Below are 20851 nucleotides of genomic sequence, written 5' to 3'. Positions count from 1 at the left end.
CCAGGCTAGAGTGAGTGCCGTGGCGTCAGCTTAGCTCACAGCAACCTCAAACTCCTGAGCTCAAGCGATCCTACTGCCTCAGCCTCCCAAGTAGCTAGGACTACAGGCATGCGCCACTATGCCCGGCTAATTTTTTCTATATAGATTTTTAGGTGTCCATATAATGTCTTTCTATTTTTAGTAGAGACGGGGTCTCGCTCAGGCTGGTCTCGAACTCCTGACCTTGAGCAATCCACCCGCCTCGGCCTCCCAGAGTGCTAGGATTACAGGCGTGAGCCACCGCGCCCGGCCTCCACATCATCTCTTGATGTGGCAAGATGTCAGTTTTAAAAACAGCTTAATCTTCCATAAATAGTAATTATGGCCCATTTTAAGGATGCATATTAATCTAGTTATATCTGCCTTCAAGCTAATAGATATACTATATATACTATAAATTCAAGAGATGTGATAATAGAATTTTTTAATGGTTAAAAAAATAGTAAAAAGAACTTTTGAACAATGAAATGAAAATTTATACCATTGCAGGTTTGCCTTTTAATATGGCACAGCTAATCTTTAATATACATTTGTAAAAGGCACCATATGTTAACAGAGTAAAGAAAGCAAGAAACCAAAACTGAGCCATTTTCCCCAAATTCCTTGCTGTACAAGTGCATACATTTTAAGGCAGATGCTTTTCTGTGCAAAATACAACAGAAGAAAATCAACATTATAGTATATGTTCACACACTGAGATTTTTTCAATACCATTTGTCAGGATATTTATTTATGTTAAAGCATATTAAAACAGTTTTTCCCAATAAAATGTATAGAAGTCGATGAATAATTTTTAAAAATTATTTAGAGATCTCATTATAGACCCCTCACACAAGATAAAGAAAAGTCAATCTTTTTTTCTTGTTTCTTCTTTTAGAAATGTCCATATCAGTTTGTTCACTATGTCAGGTTGGTCTTGCTGAAGCCAATGACTGGCTTCTGACAAAATAGTTAGCCTGAAATAGTTTTTAACATAAATCTTTGTGACTTCAGCCATCTCAACTTCCATAAATGCGTCTTTCTCTCCCCACAGTAGTAGTGTTGGAGTGGTCACCATGTGGTGTTTGAGAGGCAGGCAGCTATAAAAACAAAATACATGGGCTTTAGATTCATTGCAAAAGTTAAAATAACATTTTCCCATAATGTTCCATTAGGCCATGCATTCTCAAAGGGGGCAATATTGCCTCCAAAGGGGCAAAAATTTGTTCTTGGGAGGGTGAAAAAAAATCTTACTCTTTATACATATAAAGCCTGGATATACACACAGTATATAAACAGATATTAAAATTTCATGGGGTGGGGGTGATTAGGAAAACAAAATGTCTAAAAAGGCTCCTTAGGGAAGTGATAATGAAGAAATGGTTGAGAAACTGCATTATGCAATCAACCTGTACAATAAAAAATTTAAAAGGCTATTTAAGAAAAGGTCCAATAAATTTTTAAATTGGATGAGCCTAGCAAAATTTATAATGAAGGCTATAAATTAAATGTAGAATTCATGACTATGAGGAATAATTTTCTTTACAAGGATACCAGAATTTCTGAATGGTGTGATGAAAGAGAGCTTTAAACTGTGTTACTGTTTAAGTATATTCTAAATTGTTCTTAGATAATTTGATGCATTTTATGTGAAAATTGGAGCTAAAAATCAGAAAATATATATGAACTAAACTTTAATATTATGCATACTTTATTTATTTATTTAGACAGGGTCTGCTGTGTTGCCAGGCTAGATTGCAGTGGCATCATTATAGCTCACTGCAACCTCAAAGTGCTGGGCTCAAGTGATCCTCCTGCCTCAGCCTCCCAAGTAGCTGGAATTATAAGCATGGGCCATCTCGCTCAGCTAATTTTTTAAAAACTTTTGTAGAGACAGGATCTTGCTATGTTGTTTAGGCTTAAAACATAAAGTTTTTATGTTTTAATATTTTCTTAAACACAGAAAAATATAAAAATAAAATCATGTATAATTCCATCGCCAAAAAATATTATTTTTGTCATTTTCTATGCATATATTAATATTTGAAACCATACTATAAATATAATGCTATAAATATACACAATTACATATGGTATACATATCCAAATTTCACATTAAATTATACCTTAGGAATTTTCTCATTTCATAACATTTTTTTTTTTAATTTATTTTTTTTTTTGAGACAGAGTCTCACTCTGTTGCCCAGGCTAGAGTGAGTGCCGTGGCGTCAGCCTAGCTCACAGCAACCTCAAACTCCTGAGCTCAAGGGATCCTCCTGTCTCAGCCTCCCGAGTAGCTGGGACTACAGGCATGTGCCACCATGCCCAGCTAATTTTTTCTATATATATTTTTAGCTGTCTATATAATTTCTTTCTATTTTTAGTAGAGATGGGGTCTCGCTCTTGCTCAGGCTGGTCTCGAACTCCTGAGCTCAAAGGATCCGCCCACCTCGGCCTTCCAGAGTGTTAGGATTACAGGCGTGAGCCACCGCGCCTGGCCTCATTTCATAACATTTTTAAAAAATAAATGTAAGAGATATTATTTTTATGGTATAATAGCCCATAAATGATTTGACTATTCCCTTATAATTGAATATTTAGGTTTTGTATTATTTCCCCCTGTTTTAAGTGATGCTATAGTAAGCATTTTGTGCCCAGATTTTTGTTGGCATTTCAGATAATTTCTTTGGGCTTGAGCTCTGGAAGTGGAATTCCTAAGCTAATGAGTATAAATATTTTTAAAGCTTTGACACCTTTTTTACACTGTTTCTCAGAAAGGTATATGTTATTAATTATACTCCTATTAACTAAGAATGAACATTGAACTAGATGCTCTCCAGCACTGAGTCACATTTTTGCTATTTAACCAAAAGCTTGACTTGTGGCTACTTGGGGTTGGTAAGATGCTACAGAAATGTACAAGATATAACACATGCCCACCAAAGACTTAACTTTTGACTCCCATGCAAGTGGCCATCATTTGGTTGCAACAGTCCTAGAAATTAAGTTCTTTGTGAATAGATAAATTCATAGAAAAATATTTGGGGTTTTCTTGTTTTTTGTGGGTTTTTTTTTTTTTTGAGACAGGGTCACACTCTGTTACCTAGGCTGAAGGTGCAGTGGTGTGATCATAGCTCACTGCCACCTCCAACTCCTGGCCTCAAGCAATCTTTCTGCCTCAGCCTCCCAAGAAAAATATATTTTATACTTAATTATTGATGGATGGATTTCTATACAAACTGCCAAGCCACTTAAATTCTAGAGCGTATAAAATGTTCAAAAACATTTTCTAACAGTTATCTGCCTACTTTAGCAATATCTATGCATGTAATAATTGAATTAGTAAGGTAAAGGGAGTTTTAAAAGACTATCAGTCAAAAAGCAAAGACAACTACAAATTCTTCACCAGATCAAATTGGGGATAAAAGGGAAGAGTTGCCAGAAAACTAAAAAAAAAAAAGCATATTCTCTTGTCCTGAAGTTTCAAACTGCTAAATTTCACACGAAATGTAAGTTACACATAAAATAAAGTAAAACTTAAATGTTTTAAGAGAGTAGGTTTTAGTATATTAAGCCAAATACTTATTGGGAAGTACTTAATAAAGCATTTCTGATTAAAAAGTGATTAATCTTAATAAGTATAGAAACAATTTGAAAAATCTAAAAAACTGTAACAATTAGTAAAGATTACTGCTCCATATTGTTAACCATTTGGCCTATTAAAATGTATTTTAAAGTACCTATTTTGAATTAGTCTGAATGTAACATGTTACGCCTCCAAACTGAGTTATCAGCTGATTTGCAAGTATTAAGGCAGAAATTTCCAGATTATTATACATTCCATCATCACTTTTTGCATGGAAATATTTCATTACTTTGATTAGAAAGTAATGTAGAAAATAAGGTCCACATACTTACCACTCAGCTTGAGAAGTAAAACATTGCAAATATTATTGCATCTTTCTGCTTACCTTTCATTGATACCATTTCTTTTCTTCACCTTTCCCTAAAGCAAGTGAAGATGTGGTTCCCTGACCAGCAGCATCAGCATCACCTGGGAAGCTGCTAGAAATACCAATTCTTGGGCTCTATCCCAGACCTACCAAATCAGAAATTCAGGGTGGGGTCCATTCATCCCGATTTTAACAAGCCCTCCAGGTGATTCTGATACACACTAGTTTGAGAACCACTGCCCTAGGAGTAATAGCTAGGCTGAATTTAGTTCTTACCATCTCCACGAATGTTTTTGAACTTTTATTATATGTGTTAGGATTCTTCTCCATTCTTCTAGTTTTCATGAAGAGAGATTTTCCTTAAGGCCTCCTGGGTCCTTGCCCCACCCCTGTCTGGTAAGTGAGAGCTGTTGGTTCAGGGTTCTAGACTGGATACATTTGTCAAATACTATGTTCTGAGGGTAGGAGATTTAGTCTCTTTCTCCATCTCACTCTACCAGATTAATGGGAAGAAGTGACCTAGGGGATAGGGGAGGGAAAGTTTGCTCTGCCAACGTTCCCATGGACAAACTGTTCTAAAGTGTAGACTGACAATAGAGAGGTAGCAACACCATTGTGGTTGTCATATTAAGCCATAGCCTTCGATCCAGCCTTTATCAGTAATTAAGATGGTAGCTTGGTTTTCATCTGCTGACTCTTACTTGATTTCTCAACTGGTTCAAAACTTAGGCAGGAAAAAAGAGGTGCTATTTGTCAGATTCCCCCCAAATACCCAACAATACATGTATTTCTATAAACAATTTATAGAGATGTTTTGAATGTTTTTAAACTTTATATAAATGGTATCATACTATATATATCCTTCCACAACTTAGGTTCGTTTTTTTTTTGTTTTGTTTTTAGAGACGGGGGTCTCGCCACATTGCCCAGGCTGGATTCGAACTCCTGAGCTCAAACGATCCTCCCAACTTAGCCTTCTGAGCAACCAGGACTACAGGTGCATGCCAGTACACCCAGCTCCCACAACTTGTTTTTGTTTCTTAACATTATATTTTTGATATTTATCCATTGATGATACATGAAGTTTTACTTCATTCATTTTCACACCTATATAGAATTCCATCATATGATTATGCCACAACTGATCCATTCTCCTGTTAATGGACATTTAAAAATTTCAAATTATTTTGGTAATTAAAATAATACTGAACTCATTCTTGTACATGTCCACTTGTGCACATGTGTAAGAGTTTCCTTACAATATATTACTGAAATAGAATTGCTTCCTCAGAGAGTACACACATCTTCAACCTTACTCGATATTGTCAAGTTGTTTTCCAAACTGATTGTGTGGTCCACAAGCAGCATAGAAGAATTCTTGCTCCACATCACTGCCAACACTTACTTGCAAACAATTAATTTTTTACCAATCAAATGAATGTGAAATACTTTTCATTTACGTGATGTGTTAGATACTGCTCCACAAAACTTCTTTAGAAGGACAAATGGCCACCCAGAATAAAGACTGACGACAGCTTCTCGCAGCTAGGTGAGGATACGTGGGCTATGAGAAACAATGTGTGCTAACTTCTAGGCCCTGCCCAGCATGCCCTCCCTGGCCCTTTCCACCTTCCACTGACTGAAATGCAGATGTGGCGTTCAACCATGTTGGGCCACACAGAAAAGGGCAACACCCTAGGGATGGCAGAACAACACCCTAGGGACACCTAGGCTCTGACCAAAGAGTGACTTGACAGCTCTGATGATTTCATGGAGCATAGCTACCTTATCCTAGACTTTTACTTGTGAAAGAAATTTCTATCTTGTTTATGCCACCGTTATTTTACATCTCTTTATAAGCTGTAAAACCTATGTTCTGTATCTGATTACTAGTAATTTGAGCATCTTTCATGTGCTTATTGACTTAGATTCCTTTTCTGTGAATTGCCTTTTCATACCCTTTACCCATTTTTCACTGGACTACTTTTTTCTTATTGATTTGGGGGCATTCTTTATAAACTCTGGCTGTTGTTAATTCATGATTAATTGTGTATTGCAAATAACTTATCCCCATCTGAGGTTGCCTCATTATTTTGTGCTATCTTTTGATATATAGACATTTTTAAATATTAGTATAGTCAAATTTATCAAGCACTTTCATAATTTGAGCTGTTTGTGCCTTAAGAAATCCTTCCCACCTGAGATCATGAAAGTTTGATCTTTAAAAGTTTTATCTTCTAGACATTTGAAAGGTTTGCTTATCATATTTGGATTTTTATTTCCCTAAAGCTTATTTTTTTCTTTGGCAAAATATCAGGACCTAATTTCATTTTATTCTATATGGATATCCAATTATTTTAACAAAATGTATTTAATCTTCACCACTGATTTAAAATTCTGTAGCTGTCATACCAAGTTCCCATATACATGGTTCTGTTTTGGGGCTTTCTTCTCTGTTTCATTAGTCAATTTGTCCATCCCAGAGTGAATATCATATTCTATTTATTTTATAGCCTTATTCAAACACTTGATATCTAATAGGGCTAGTCACCCACCTTTTCTTTTCTTTAAAATGAATTCTTGACCCTATGCTCTCCCATATAAATTTTAGAATCAGCTTGTCAAGTTTCATAAAACACTTTCTTATGTTTTTGATTAAAGTTGCATTGAATTTATACATAATTAGGGGAGAAATAAAGACTTTATGATATTGAAGTTTTCCACTAATAAACATGATAAACCAGGGCTAGTTCTCAGTAGTTTATATCAGCAAGTCTGTATCAATTGTAACATTATTAAAATACTTCTCTACTTTTGGTAAATAGGCACTGCTCTGAGCCTATATTCTTTACTGTCTTACAATTAGTTTTGATAATCCATAAAGGTTATCTTTTGTTAGAATCATTACTATATACCTTACAATTTTTGTTGCTTTGGCAGAGCATCTATTTCAGAAATATATATTTTCTGTTGTTGGTTTGTAAGATCATAATTTTGTATATTGAATTTTATACAACAACTTTGCTGAATTATTTTAATTTTGATAATTTTTCTGTAGATCTCTTGGTTCTTCTAAATCTATAAATACATTATTTATGAGTTATTATGGTTTTGTTTCTTCCTTTCCCAATTCTTTTTTTCTTATCTTACATGCTGGCTAAAACTTCAGTACACAATACAGTGGTGAATAGAAGCAGTTATAGCACTTAACTTTGTCTTTTGGGGGGCAGATAGAGACAAGGTCTTGCTATTTTGCCCAGGCTGGTCTCGAGTGACCCTCCTGCTTTGGCTTCCCAAAGTGCTGGGATTACAGGCGTGAGCCACTGTGCCCAGCCCCAAGTTTATTTTTTATTTTTAAAGAATGCTTTTAGTACTTCATCACAAAATGATGTTTACTATAGGTTTTTGGTAGACAGAAGTTCTTTTCTTCATTGTGGTTGTAACAGAACCATAATATGATTAACAGAAAGGCACCAACAGACACAGAGAATATCAAGTTTAATGGCAAATGAAAAGAAACCTTACAAAGATGGTTTCATAATGTAGGAAATACTCTCTCAGACAGACGTAGGACTTCCCGGTCCTCCAAAGTTTCCCATGGTAATACAATTGTGGACAGTACCACAAAGTAAGTATCCATGGAGGTTTTGTATCCTCTTGGCCCCAACTCCTGAAGAATCTTTTTATGTGCCTGCCAGCTCTCCAGGTACAAATAACCAGTGCAGAACACCCTCAGTATCTTTTTTTCCCTTCAGACAATTGAGTGAAGCCAAGGTCAATTTCCCAGAAATATCCCTTCAGTGGATTCAGGCTTATCTGGCCTATCTGAGGCCCACTCCTATATCCTCTATTTCTGGATTACTAAGAATTGTTGCATGAATGTGTTGGATTTTATTAAATGCTTTTTCTTAATTTGATCATATTTTTCCCCTTTAATCTGTTAATTTGGTGAATTAAATTAATGGATTTTTTAATGCTAACTCCTTGGTTTAATTTTTTAATGCATGCTGAATTCAGTTTGATAATATTTTATTTTGAATTTGTGGATCTATATTTATAACTTAAATTGACCTACAATTTGCCTGCCTTATACAATCCTTGTCTTGTTTGGTATGAAAGTTATATTAACCTCATAAAATGAGCTGAAACATAACTTCTTTTTATAATGTCCAAAAGAGTCTATTTATAAGAGTGGGATTACCCATTCTACTAAGTGAAGTATCCCAAGAATGGAAAAATAAGCACCACATGTACTCACCATCAAATTGGTTTCACTGATCATCACCTAAGAGCACATTTAGGAATAACATTGATCAGGTGTCGGGCAGATGTGGGGGGGGAGGGGATGGGTGTATACATACATAATGAGTGCGGCGCACTGTCTAGGGGATGGGCACATTTGAAGCTCTGACTCGGGGCGGGGGTGGGGGGTGGGGGGTGCAAGGGCAATATATGTAACCTAAACTTTTGTACCCCCACAATATGCTGAAATAAGAATAAAAAAAAAAGAGTGGGATTTTCTGTAGTAGAACTTACATGTAAAACCATCTAGGCTTATATGTATTGGTGTATATTTGTGTATCTATGTGTGTTTTGTAGATACGCTTTAAATTAATACTCCAAGTTCATTAATGGCTATAAGTCTATTTAGGTTTTTAAACTCTTCATGAGTCAGTTTTGAATGTTATATTTTCCTTAAAAAGTGTCCATTTTGTCAAAGTTCTAAAACTTGTTAACTTAAAATTTTATATTTTAATATCTGTTATATTTGTAGTTATGTTTACTGTTTTCTGATTCCTAATATTATTTATTTGTGCCTTCTGTTTTTTTTCTTGACCAATCTTGCCAAGTTTATCTATCTTAATAGTCTTCAAAGAATCTGCCTTTAGTTTTGTCACTTCTCTCTCTGTTGTGTCTTTGTTTCTATTGTAATAATTTCTGCTTTTTACCTAATTTAAATTATCTTCCAATTTATTTTTGTTTACATGTTATTCTGTTTCTAACTTCTTAAACTCTTAGTTCACTAATTTTCAATCCTCTTTTCTAATATAAGCGTATAAAGCTGTATATTTCTTCCTATTATTTTGACTATATTTCGTGTTTGTTTGTTTTTAACAATAGTCATTAATTCATTTATTGAACAAATGTTTGTTTAAGTTCCCAGTTGTCAGCTAGGGTATGTTAACTCTTCCCATAGTACCAGGTTTGAGTTTTAAGTAAAAAACTATTTTCATAAATATAGTCTCTTAGTCCTAGTTCATCCTGGTTCTTCAGTGCCAAATTTTGGAGAGTCCTTGGATGAGATTGTAGTTCTAGGGAAGCTCAGGGTGGTAAGTGAGGGCTATTTTCTTGCCTAAGTATAATGTACTATACTTATTTGTAATCTTAATGTATGTCATATAACTTTTTAATGATGTGCTTGGCTTTGCTTACCTATATAAAAAACTGCTCAGGGGGGGGTCAGTTGAGCTTCCAGAGGTCTGATGTGACCTTCGCCCAACTAGATTTAATCTACAACAATCTAGTTTGAAACTGTCTTTTGCTTTTATAAAACTGTGAGCTTTGAGCTTCATAGGCCTGCTTTTTTTCTCTCTCTCTCTCTTTCTATATGCTAATTAACAGGTTCTAGTGCTTACTCTTGGGAATACACGTCCTCCTAATTAACAATTGTTGGTAAAAGAACCTCAGAAAGATGAGAATATTTTCCCTCTTTCCTTATAGCTACTTGAAACATACAGTTCTGCATCTCAAAGCTAGCTCTGATAAAAAGATAAATTAAAAAACTATCATTCCTGCCTCCTGTCTAAAACTGAGACTTGTGTAAAAATGTGTCATTATCTGTGAACAAATGTATTTGTTAAAACAACAACAGTAAACAAGAAAACAAACTTTAGACATTGTTGCTGTATCCTATAAAATGTAACCTGTAGCCTCTGCAATCTTTGTCTGCCTTTCAAATCATTGCCTTGCTTGATAAATTGCTACCTACAAATTTCATTTAAATTAACAGCTCTATTTTGCTAAAGATATATGTATTTGTAAGTTTGTTTTTGTAGTTAGAAAAGAAGGTTTGGATTTACCTCTTTGCCCCTCATTCATATAATCTTCATGACTCCCCTTGGATTCCGTATTTAAACAGAGTTTGAGAGATTTTGTTTTTATTTAATCCTAAACCTGCTATACCTTTTTTCTATCTCTTACTTTCAACCATTTTGTGTCCTTATGCTTTAATCATGACTGTGTAAATGCCACATAGATGGATTTTTTTTTAATCCAATCTAAATTCCCTATTTTGTTCCTGGCAATAGTAAAACATTCATATTGATTGTGCTCACTGACATATATAAATTGTTTTTGTAATCTTTTTTTTTTTTTTTCTTGAGACAGAGTCTCGCTCTGTTGCCTGGGCTAGAGTGCCATGGCATCAGCCTAGCTCACAGCAACCTCAAACTCCTGGGCTCAAGCAATCCTCCTGCCTCAGCCTCCCGAGTAGCCACCATGTCTGGCTAATTTTTTTCTATATATATTTTTAGCTGTCCAGATCATTTCTTTCTATTTTTAGTAGAGACGGGGTTTCACTCTTGCTCAGGCTGGTCTTGAACTCCTGAGCCCAAGCGATCCACCCTCCTTGGCCTCCCAGAGTGCTAGGATTATAGGCATGAGCCACCGCGCCTGGCCTGTTTTTGTAATCGTATTTTATTCTTTCTATTTACCATGCTTAGCTTCTTTTTTCTCCTTTCCTGCCTTCTTTTGAATTGATAGTTTTCTTGTTCTTTTTTATTGGTTTGAAAATAATACCATTCTATTTCTATAATTTTCCCAGAAAAAATTGTTAGCATATATATGTAAATATATAAAGCATATATACATAATTTCAAATTCTACCGTCTACATCAAATATAACCTGTTTTTTACATTTTTCACTTTATTATTTCTATGAGCTACACTATGGGTAATGTTTTCGAATCTCTCTTCCAACTCAATTCTTTTTAGCTTGCCTGCTCTGCTATTTAACTCACATAATGGTCTTTGAGATTTCAATGGCCATACATTTCATTATCTAGAAGTTCTTTCTGTTCTTTTTCATCCCTCTACACTCTGCTTTATGTTATCTTATTCTTTTCTCATATTTTTATTCTTTCATATGTTTAATGATTAAACATACTTTATAATCTCTGTTAGTTCTATTATTTGAAATTTGTTGTAGTTCTGCTGCAATTGTATTCTGACTCTCATGAATAGTGGATTGATGTTTTTGGTAATTTGGATTATGAACTCATCTTCAGGGGACTTTATCTGTGGGAATATTCTGAGGTCTGAATTGAAATGTACTCTACACAGAGGTTTTGTCTTTGTTTCTTTCAGGCTTCCTAGGGAGTATTAGCACCCAAAGACCATGTTAACATATAATTTCTGCCCTGAGAATTCCAATATCATGGAGGTAGCATAAATTCAAGTCCGTAAACCTCCTCAAGGCCAGCTGTGGTTGCTATTTTCAAGAGAAATATTTTTTCTCCTATATAGAGTATAGACCCAAACTGGCAGATTTGTGTCTTATCTTTCACTCTATACTTTCTCTTTAGATAATATCTCCTGAAACCAAAGCTTCAGTTTTCTCTCTGTCAGTGACTCCCAGATTTTGGATAGCTTCATCCCAGATTCTCTCCTCTGAGTTCCAGACCCGACTATTCAACTGCCTATTTAAATATCTAAGGCACTACCCAAAACTCAGCTAGCCTAAGATCAATAAAACTCATAACTTTTCCCTCTAAACTAGTCCTCCTCTAGTGTTTTCTATCTCAGTGAATGGCATGACTGTCCATACCATTGTGTGTGCCAGAAATCCAGGAGCCATCTTTGACATTTCTCTTATCCCCCCTCCAACCCATCACAACAGCTGTCAGTTTTACCTCTTAAGTATCTCTTAAATCTACCCACTCTCAGCTGGGTGTGATGGCACATGCCTGTAGTCCCAGCTACTTGGAAGGCTAAGGCAGGAGGATCACTTGAGGCCAGGAGTTTGAGGCCAGCATAGGCAACATAGCAAGACCTCCATCTCTTAAAATAATGTTTCTCCATCTCCACTGTTTTCAGACCAGTTGTTCAAGCTATTATCATCTCTAGCCTCGACTGCTGCAGTTTTCCAACATTCACTCTGAATCTCCTCCAATACATTCTCCACTCTATATAGCCTGAGTGAACTTATCCAAATACACATTGTATTGTTTTTCTTGAAAGTCTCATTCACTGGCTTCACATTCGTGGCTTGGCTCTGCATGGCCAGTTGCTGCCTACCTCTTGGACCCATCCTCATTTCATGCTCTTCTTCTCACCCTTACTTTCTGGGCTCCAGCCACATTGGCCCTAATTCTGTTACTTGAAGCCACAACCCTCCATCTTTCCATGCAGCTTTGGTACTGTGGTTCCCTTTTCCTGGAATGCCAGTCCTCTGATCCCCTCTTTTATCTAGTCAATATCTAACTCATCCTTCACTTCTTTGTTTAAACATCATTTCCTCAGTTCTCATCTGTTTCCTTCAAAGCCTGTTAGTTTATAACCATTCACTCATCACTGTGGTTATTTGTTTAATATCTGTTTCCTCCACTAGACTACAAGTTTTATGAGATCAGGGACTCTGTCTAGTTTTTCTCATTACTGTATCCTGAGTACTAACATAGCCTAGAACATAGAAAGTGCTTAATATATATTCTTGAATGAATAAATGATCATTAAAAATATACATCTACTGAAAATAATCCAAAGGGAGAGAATAAGTGGCTAGAGCTATGGATAAAACAAGTGACAGCTATGTGGGTTGTCCATTATATTACTCTCCTTGCTTTTCCATATGTTTGAAATTATCCATAAAAAATATTATATAACTTACTAAAAAAATTAAAATACTTTGAGTCTTTGGATAAGTGGTGAACTTAATCTTAAATAAAATACTGTCTCTTTAGGATAAGACTGAAATATTTTACTTAAATAAAAAGAAATTATACTGACCTGAAGATATTTCGGTAATAGTTAATTGGACCACTCAATGCTCCAGGCTGAGAAAAGACATAAATATAAGCTTCAAGATCTTCTGTTGTTAATCGACATCCTTTTCTTCCAATGCCAGTGCTATGACTGGTAAACAGCTGTTTCAAAGCCTAATTTAAGTGAAAAGAGAATAATTAAAACTTTTTATTTAGCTAGTAATAAAGTAAATCTTTGGCTTTCGACGGGATGGTGGTCAGTGTGGAGTGACAACTCCTAATTTCTGCTCTAGCCAAGTTGGGGACCTCATTGTTTACAAACTTACCCATTGAATACATTTCTGCTTTCCTGGTTTTATTTTTGATATTTTTCCTTTCTAATCCCCCACTGCACATTTCATGTTTATGAAAAAGCATCCTGTCTTCTTGGTGACTATTTGTATCACGCAAGACCCAGCTCAAGTGCTATCCCTATGCTAAAGCCTTCCCTCACATTCCAACTATTATTTACTGCCAACCCATCTCCTTTCCCGAACAAAATTGTTCAAACTTTTTTGACCACAACCCAAAGTGACAAATAACATTTTACATCATCATCTAGTTCACATCCTAGTTCATACCAGTTTCATATATATTAATATATAAAATAAATGGGATAAATGTAATATATATGAAATATATGCTATATATGAAACAAAAATTCAAAGAAACAGCCATTACTGTTATTATAATGTGCATTGATATTCTCAATTCAATTCCATTCTAGTTAGGTTTTAAAATTCTAACTGTAAGCCACTACGTTGATTTCATGACTCACTAGTGGGTCACCACCTACACTTTGAAAAACAGTGCTCCATACCAGCATTCCTCAAAGCATGGATCTAAATCATCTGCATCAGAATCACTGTGATGCTTATTTAAAATGCAGATCTCTCAAAATCCCCAAAAATACACTTACAAAAATATGAAAGGATATATGCACGAGGTAATCAATTACAACATTATTTATAATAGAAAAAGACTGAAAACAATCCAATGTCCATAAGTGGGGGACTAGATGAATAAACTATAGTATAACCACACAATGGTGTACCATGTATTCTTAGTACTCCAAGAAAAGATGCAGATAATCTCTATGTGCTGACATGGAGTGATCTCCAGGATATATTGTTAAGTGGGGGGGGGGGAGTGGAAAATAGTATTTATAGTATGTTACCTTTTGTTTAAGTAGAGGAAATAAATACATACCTATCTGCTTATATATTTTAAGAGAAACAGTAGAAATATAAATCAAAACTAATTAAAATGGTTTCTAATGGGAAGAGGGGGAAACAGGATAGAGGGGACAGAGAGGCTAGCAAGACCTCTCTGAATGTAACTTGTTTTGGAACCACATAAATGTTTTCTATAAAATCACAGAAGTTAAGTAAAAACTCTGTAGTCTTAAATTTGCTTTAGAAATATAAGTAAGAACTCATGATTTATTTATTTCTTCTTTTTAAAAACTATGTATATCCAAATTCTGTCCGATGTAAAGATCTAGAAGCAATGAAAACTCAGTAACAGTGATCACCCTGACACCCAGATTGTGGTCTCTAAATACGTACTAAAAGGAGGTAGAGTTCCTTGGATAAATGACTGATTCCAGATCTGGGGCAGGAAACAAAAGATAAGCCTAGGACATTAAGAAAGCAAGCTATTGCTGACTAAAGGGATTATGTCAAAAGGATACAGGAGCCAACCTGGAGGGGTTGCCATTTGCTTTATATGGGACCATTTGGACATGAAAAACAATAATGACTATAATTGATTAGTATATGTCAAATATATATTCATTACTCTGAAACTTGTTTCATAAAGAGAAAGAATGAAGTATTTATCCTGCCATTCTTATGTGAACTATATTTAAGAATAACCAAATAGTAGATGTGGAAAAATTCTTCTTTATACAAGAATTCCAGTTAATAAAAGCAGAAAAATGATAGAATTAGAAAATCGCCATTTTTGACACCCTGATAAAATAATAGGCCTGGGCTATGATCATACTGTATGCTAAAATTAATCTGGTGAAAGTTTGTTAGGAAATTTTGCATAGACTGACAACTTGTGAGCCTACTGATCAGTGTTAGCATTACTAAAACTGGAATAAGTACATATTATGTGCTTCTCTGATGTGATACAACAGAAATATACAACAGTGCCTATTAATCAATCTAATCAAGTCTCTAGATCACTAGCACCTGAGAAGTAGGAAAACCAAGGGTTAGAAGAACATGCTAAATACCAGCACGATGAAGCAATCAGCCAAATCCAAAATGTGGGTCTTTCCTCAGGAGAAATGACCAAATGTCTTCAATAAATAAGTGGTATTTAAAAAGAAAAGAGAAGCCTGGCCACAGTGGCTCATGCCTGTAATCCTAACATTCTGGGAGGCTGAGGCAGGAGGATTGCCTGAGGCCAGGAGTTCAAGACCGGCCTGAACAGCAAGACCCCATCTAAAAATAGAAAAATTAACCAGGCATCGTGGTGAGTGCCTGTAGTCCCAGCTACCTGGGAGGCTGAGGCAGAAGGATTACTTGAGCCCAGGCGTTGCAATGATCTGTGATGAGACCACTGCACTTTAGCCTGGGTGACAGAGCAAGACCCTGCCTAGGAAAAAAAAAAAGGAACTGTTATAAATTTTAAAACACATAACAACCAAATACAATGTGTGGACTTGTTCAGTTCCTTATTCAAACAAATAAAGTATATCAAGACAGTTGAGACAGTTAAGGAAATTTGAATGGTTATGAGGTGATATTAAGGAGTTGTCATTAATTTTGTTAGGTTTGAGAGTAGCATTACGGTTATGAAAAAAAATGTCCTTATCTGTCAGAGATATACACAGAATTATTTCCAGGTAAAATGATATTATGTCTTTTTTTAACGTCCCCAATATCTAACACCATGTTGGACATATGAGGGCTGTCTGGAAAGTATCCAACCAGGTAAACCATTCTTGTTATATTAACAATGGCTGGATACTTTCTGTATCGTATAAAAGGCATTCAATAAGTTTCTAAGACAATTGCCTATGACTACTGGTGTCAGTGTTCATGGTACACCAATATCTGCATGCTCACTTTGTTTAGGGGTTTTGTTTATCCTCAAGGAATTCCATGTCTACTGCTGGCAAACTTACCTAGCATTTATATTTCCTCATCTCCCATGAGATATTCTCTAAAAAGAGGTATGCCTGTAGGGGCAGAGGCTGTCACAAAAAATTGAACAACAGCCAGGCATTTAAATATATAAACAAGGCTGGGTGAGGTGGCTATGACGATGCCACTGCACTCTCACCTGGGAGACAGATCAAGACTCTGTCTCAAAAAAAAAAAAAAAAAAAAAAAAATATATATATATATATATATATAAATAAGTAAGCCTATAGTTGTCCTTAAAACTATTTGTTAAGTTTTAATATTTTTCTTTCATTTTTTGTTTTTCTTTCTTAAAAATGGACTTTAATTAAAAATATTTTTCATTAATAATAATAATACATTATTTGTTTGACTTACCTTGAAATCATTTATTGAGAACATAAATTCTGGAAACCGTGGTATTTGGAAGAAGTAGTAATAGCTGGATTTTAACAGTTGGGCAGGGTGTCGTAAAATATATTCTGAAATTAAAATGCCACGTTAGACCTTATCCAAGGGGTATAAATTACTTACTACTGGAAGGATTTCTTTTTTTTTCTTTTGTTTTTGAGACGGAATCTCACTCTGTCGCCCAGGCTGGAATGTAGTGGCGTCATCATAGTTCACTGTACCCTCAAACTTCTGGGCTCAACCTCCTGCCTCAGCCTCCTGAGTAGCTGGGACTACAGGTGCGCACCACCATAGCTAGCTAGTTTTTTCTATTTTTAGAAGAGAAGGGGCTCACTCTTGCTCAGGCTGATCTCCTTGTCTCGAACTTCTGACCTCTAGCGATCCTCCTGCCTTGGACTCCCAAAGTGCTAGGATTACAGGTGTGAGCCAACAGGCCTGGCCAGAACGTCTTTTTAGGGCAATTTCACTTTAAAATGATCCCATAAAAGAATTCATAAGTAAGCCTTCTTTGGAACAATTTCTATGTTTTTATATTTTATTACGGTACTTCTGGAATTTGAAAGTTTTATAGCACTTTGAATAAAAAGAAAGTTCCACTTTATGAAGTCTTGACTCAGAAGGGAACAGGAAGCCCAAACAACATGCTTTTCCTCCAAGGTCATTATCAGTGACCTAACACTTTTCCTAGGAATACATGGTGATGTAATTTTCTGTTGTTTAAAAGATTTTCCTTACAGCCTGATTCAAATTGAACACGTATTCATTTGGCCTCAAAAGGACTGAAGTATTTCCTATAAATTCATTCATATATCTAGAAAACTCATTCATTCAATGAATATTCGAGTATATACTGTGTGTCAGGGGATTTAGCAGTGAACAAGACAAAAAAGGTTCCCACAAATGAGGGACTTACACAATAAATAAGTAACAAATACTTAAAAGATCACTTTAGAGAGCAATAATATCATAAAGAATATAAAACAAGGTAATCTAATTGAGAGTGATGGTGAGGTGGTGTGGAGGGTCTATTAGTTAACAGAGGTGGTCAGAGAAGGCCTCTCTGAGGTTATGATATGTACCCTGAGTCCTGATGGTAAGAGGGAGTCAGCCATGTAAAGATCTAGGAAGAGCATCTAGGAACAACAAGTAGGTCCTGGGCTTGGCACAGTCTAGAAGTAGAAAGGTCAGTGTGGCTGGTGTATAGTGACTGAAAGGAAGATTGTAGAAGAAGAGTTAGAAAGAGGCCAGGTTTGGTGACTCACATGTATAATCCCAGCACTTTTGGAGGCTGAGGCAAGAGGATCACTTGAGCTTAGGAGTTTGAGACCAGCCTGGGCAACATAGTGAGACCCCATGTCTATAAAAAAAAAAAATTCAAAAAATTTAGCCAGGCATGGTGGTGCCCTTGTGTAGTCCCAGGTACTCAGGAGGCTGAGGCAGAAGGAGCACTTGCCCAGGAGTTTGAGGGTGCAGTAAGCTATGATGATGCCATTGCACCCCAGCCTGTGTGACAGAATGAGACCCTGTCTCAAAAAAGAAAAGAAAAGAAAAGAAAAAAGATGTATTCACCACTGCGTTGAGAGAGAGCAATACAATTAAGGGTGCTAGAGCCCAGGAGTTTGAGGCTACAGTGAGCTGTGATCATGCCACCGCACTCCAAGCCTGGGTGACAGAGTGAGATCCTGTCTTTAAAAAAAAATTTTTTAAATACAATTAATGGAAAAATATAGACATGTTACTTGAAAACCTCATATTGACCTGACAGTGTTGAAACTATTGTTGACAAAATAGTTCTAGAAACATTACAAGTTTGTTTTTTGTTTTCTGAAAGCACCAATTATAGTTTGTCCATATAGCACCACCAACAAAATAACATTTAATCTAGGGTCCTGATCAGTTGAACAAGCATGTAGTATGACTTCTTTTGCCTAATTCAACGGAGAAAAATATAATGAATCTCAGGACATTTAATCCTAAGCATTTATCCTACTGTACCTCAACAGCAATAGGTCAACTGGATATGTATCTAAAATTCAACTCTTATAATATGCTTACTTACCCTTATATATTTATATAGTCATGGTCTGTTTCTTCCTTACCTGTTTAATTTTAAGGAAGAAATAGAAATATACTGTTCTGAATTTTTTGTTTCTTAGAGGGCTGCTGTGAGTAGTAGCAGTACTTGAACCTCAGAAAACAGGGTAGTTAAAAAGGATAAAATTATAATTTTTACCAAAACCAAATAAAAATGAGAGTTCCCTTTAAAGCAGAGGTTCTTTCAAGTATAGTCCATGTGAATCCCTGGGCCCTTTTAAGGTATCCAGGTAGTCAAAACTATCTCATTATGATACTACGGCATTCTTTTTCTTATTGTGTTGATATTTGCACTGATGGTACAAAAGCAATGATGGATAAAATCACTGCTGCCTTAGCACGAATCAAGGAAGCGGCACTAAACAATACTGGTAGTCATTATATTCTTCACCGCCACACACTTGCAGCAAATAATTTAATTTAATTAATTAAGTGCCAGTTTTACTTACCAATGACCTTGATAAAATAGCAAAAATTATTAATTGTATTAAATCTCAACCTTTGAGTACATGTCTTTTTAACATTCTGTGTGATGAAATAGAAAGCGCACATAAAGCAATTCTGTTGCACACCCAAATGCAATGGTTGTCTCAAGGAAAAGCACTTCTGCAATTGCTTCAGTTGATGAGTTGAATTAGCTGCATTTTTTAAGGAACACCATTTTTACTTGAAAGAATGACTAATAAGCTATCATCAGTCAGACATGGGTATCTGGCAGATAATCTCTTGAAAATGAACAAAGTGAGCCTGTCACTTCACAGAAAACAATTAAAAATATTTGTTGCCATTGATAAAACTCAAACTTTCAAACGAATAGTAGAATTTTGGAAAACTTGTATTTGCTACTGTGAGCTCAGCAGCTTTGCAATACTTAAGGGCTTTCGTTTTGAGATTGATATTAATGAATGTGATTTTTTGATATTGTAAAATAAAATGTATCACCTTATGGAAGATCTGCATAACTCACTGAACCAGTATCTTCCAATGTATAATGATACAAAATCATGCATGGATAAAAGATCCATTCAAAGTACCAGGGAGACCAGTGGGTTTTATTGTAACAATACGAAAAGTTCATTTATATGATAGATATCACATTCCACATTGTTACTAATCTTTAAGAAACCATGAATTTTTAAGTTTGGTGTAGTGTTAAGGAAGAAAATCCATAGTTACTTGAAAAGGCTATTAAAATGCTCCTCCCTGTTCCAATGACAAATCTGTGTGAGCCTAGATTTCCTCATACACTTCAATTCAAACAACATATTGCAACAGATTGAATGCAGAAGCAGATATGAGAATCCAGCTGTCTTCTATTAAGCCAAAAATTAAAGAGATTTGCAAAAATGTTAAACAATGACACCCTTTTCACTAAAATTTGCTTTTGGAAGATATAGCTAGTTTTCATTAAAATATGTTATTTATGTTAACATGTAATGGGGGTTGTAAAAAATGAATTAATATACATATTTTAAATTTCTTCTGGTTTAATTTCCAATAAATATTTATAGATATAACCCATATAAACAAAAGCTCAATGGGATCTTTAATAATTTTAAGAATATAAAGAAGTCCTGAGACTGAAAATTTGAGAACTGCTGGTGTAAAGAGTACTGCTATTTCTGACGGCCAATGCAGTCAGGCAAGAGGAGAATTTATTTCTAGGCTGTCAGAATTCATTACTGTCAAAGTAATGTCATTGCATTTTCCCCTTTATCCCTCCCCAAGTTAACAATAAAATATTTTCCAAAAAGTAATAAAATCATGAAAGCAAATATTAAGCTAAATTTTCCTAGACTCTTTGGCAAGATTTAAAACCAAGGTATCTGACATTGTCATGTGCTACCATGGTCTAGTCATCTAACTTTTAAAAGATTATATTAATCAAATTTTGCTGTTTTTAATCTAAAATGTTAACGACAATAGTGAATTTTCATGTCAGCAGAGATGTTTTAATAAAAACTTAAACTCACCTGTAAATACATTTGGATGAGGGAAATTAATAACAATAAGCTTCATCACCATTTCTGGATAACAGATGGCAATTAGCCAAGCAATCATGCCTCCCCAGTCATGGCCAATAAGAACACACTTGCTATACCCTGTAATCAAGAAATAAATGTTAACATCATTGAAAAGAAACAAGAGGGTGCACTGTTACCTCACATAAAATAGTTACACTTCTGAAACTATTCTTTCCATTATCCTACCTTAA

At 35.3% G+C, this 20851-nt stretch overlaps 1 protein-coding gene across 1 annotated transcript in view; it reads right to left on the bottom strand.

Annotated features, from left to right (window-relative positions):
* Positions 1–646: 646 nt before the first annotated feature.
* The window catches only part of EPHX4 (epoxide hydrolase 4), a 35007-nt gene continuing 14802 nt past the window's right edge, over positions 647–20851 (bottom strand). Inside the window, exons 4-7 of the mRNA XM_069478205.1 lie at positions 20610–20738; positions 16510–16613; positions 12978–13126; positions 647–1118 (exon numbers count right to left, since the gene is read on the bottom strand). Of these exons, the coding sequence (XP_069334306.1) occupies positions 887–1118; positions 12978–13126; positions 16510–16613; positions 20610–20738 (614 nt within the window). The 3' untranslated portion in view covers positions 647–886. The remainder of the gene's footprint in view (positions 1119–12977; positions 13127–16509; positions 16614–20609; positions 20739–20851) is intronic.

Source organism: Eulemur rufifrons, chromosome 8 (assembly GCF_041146395.1).
Source record: "Eulemur rufifrons isolate Redbay chromosome 8, OSU_ERuf_1, whole genome shotgun sequence".
Classification (NCBI taxonomy): domain Eukaryota; kingdom Metazoa; phylum Chordata; class Mammalia; order Primates; family Lemuridae; genus Eulemur; species Eulemur rufifrons.
The sequence above is the reverse complement of the archived record's forward strand: the minus strand, read 5'-3'. Positions and strand labels throughout refer to the sequence as shown.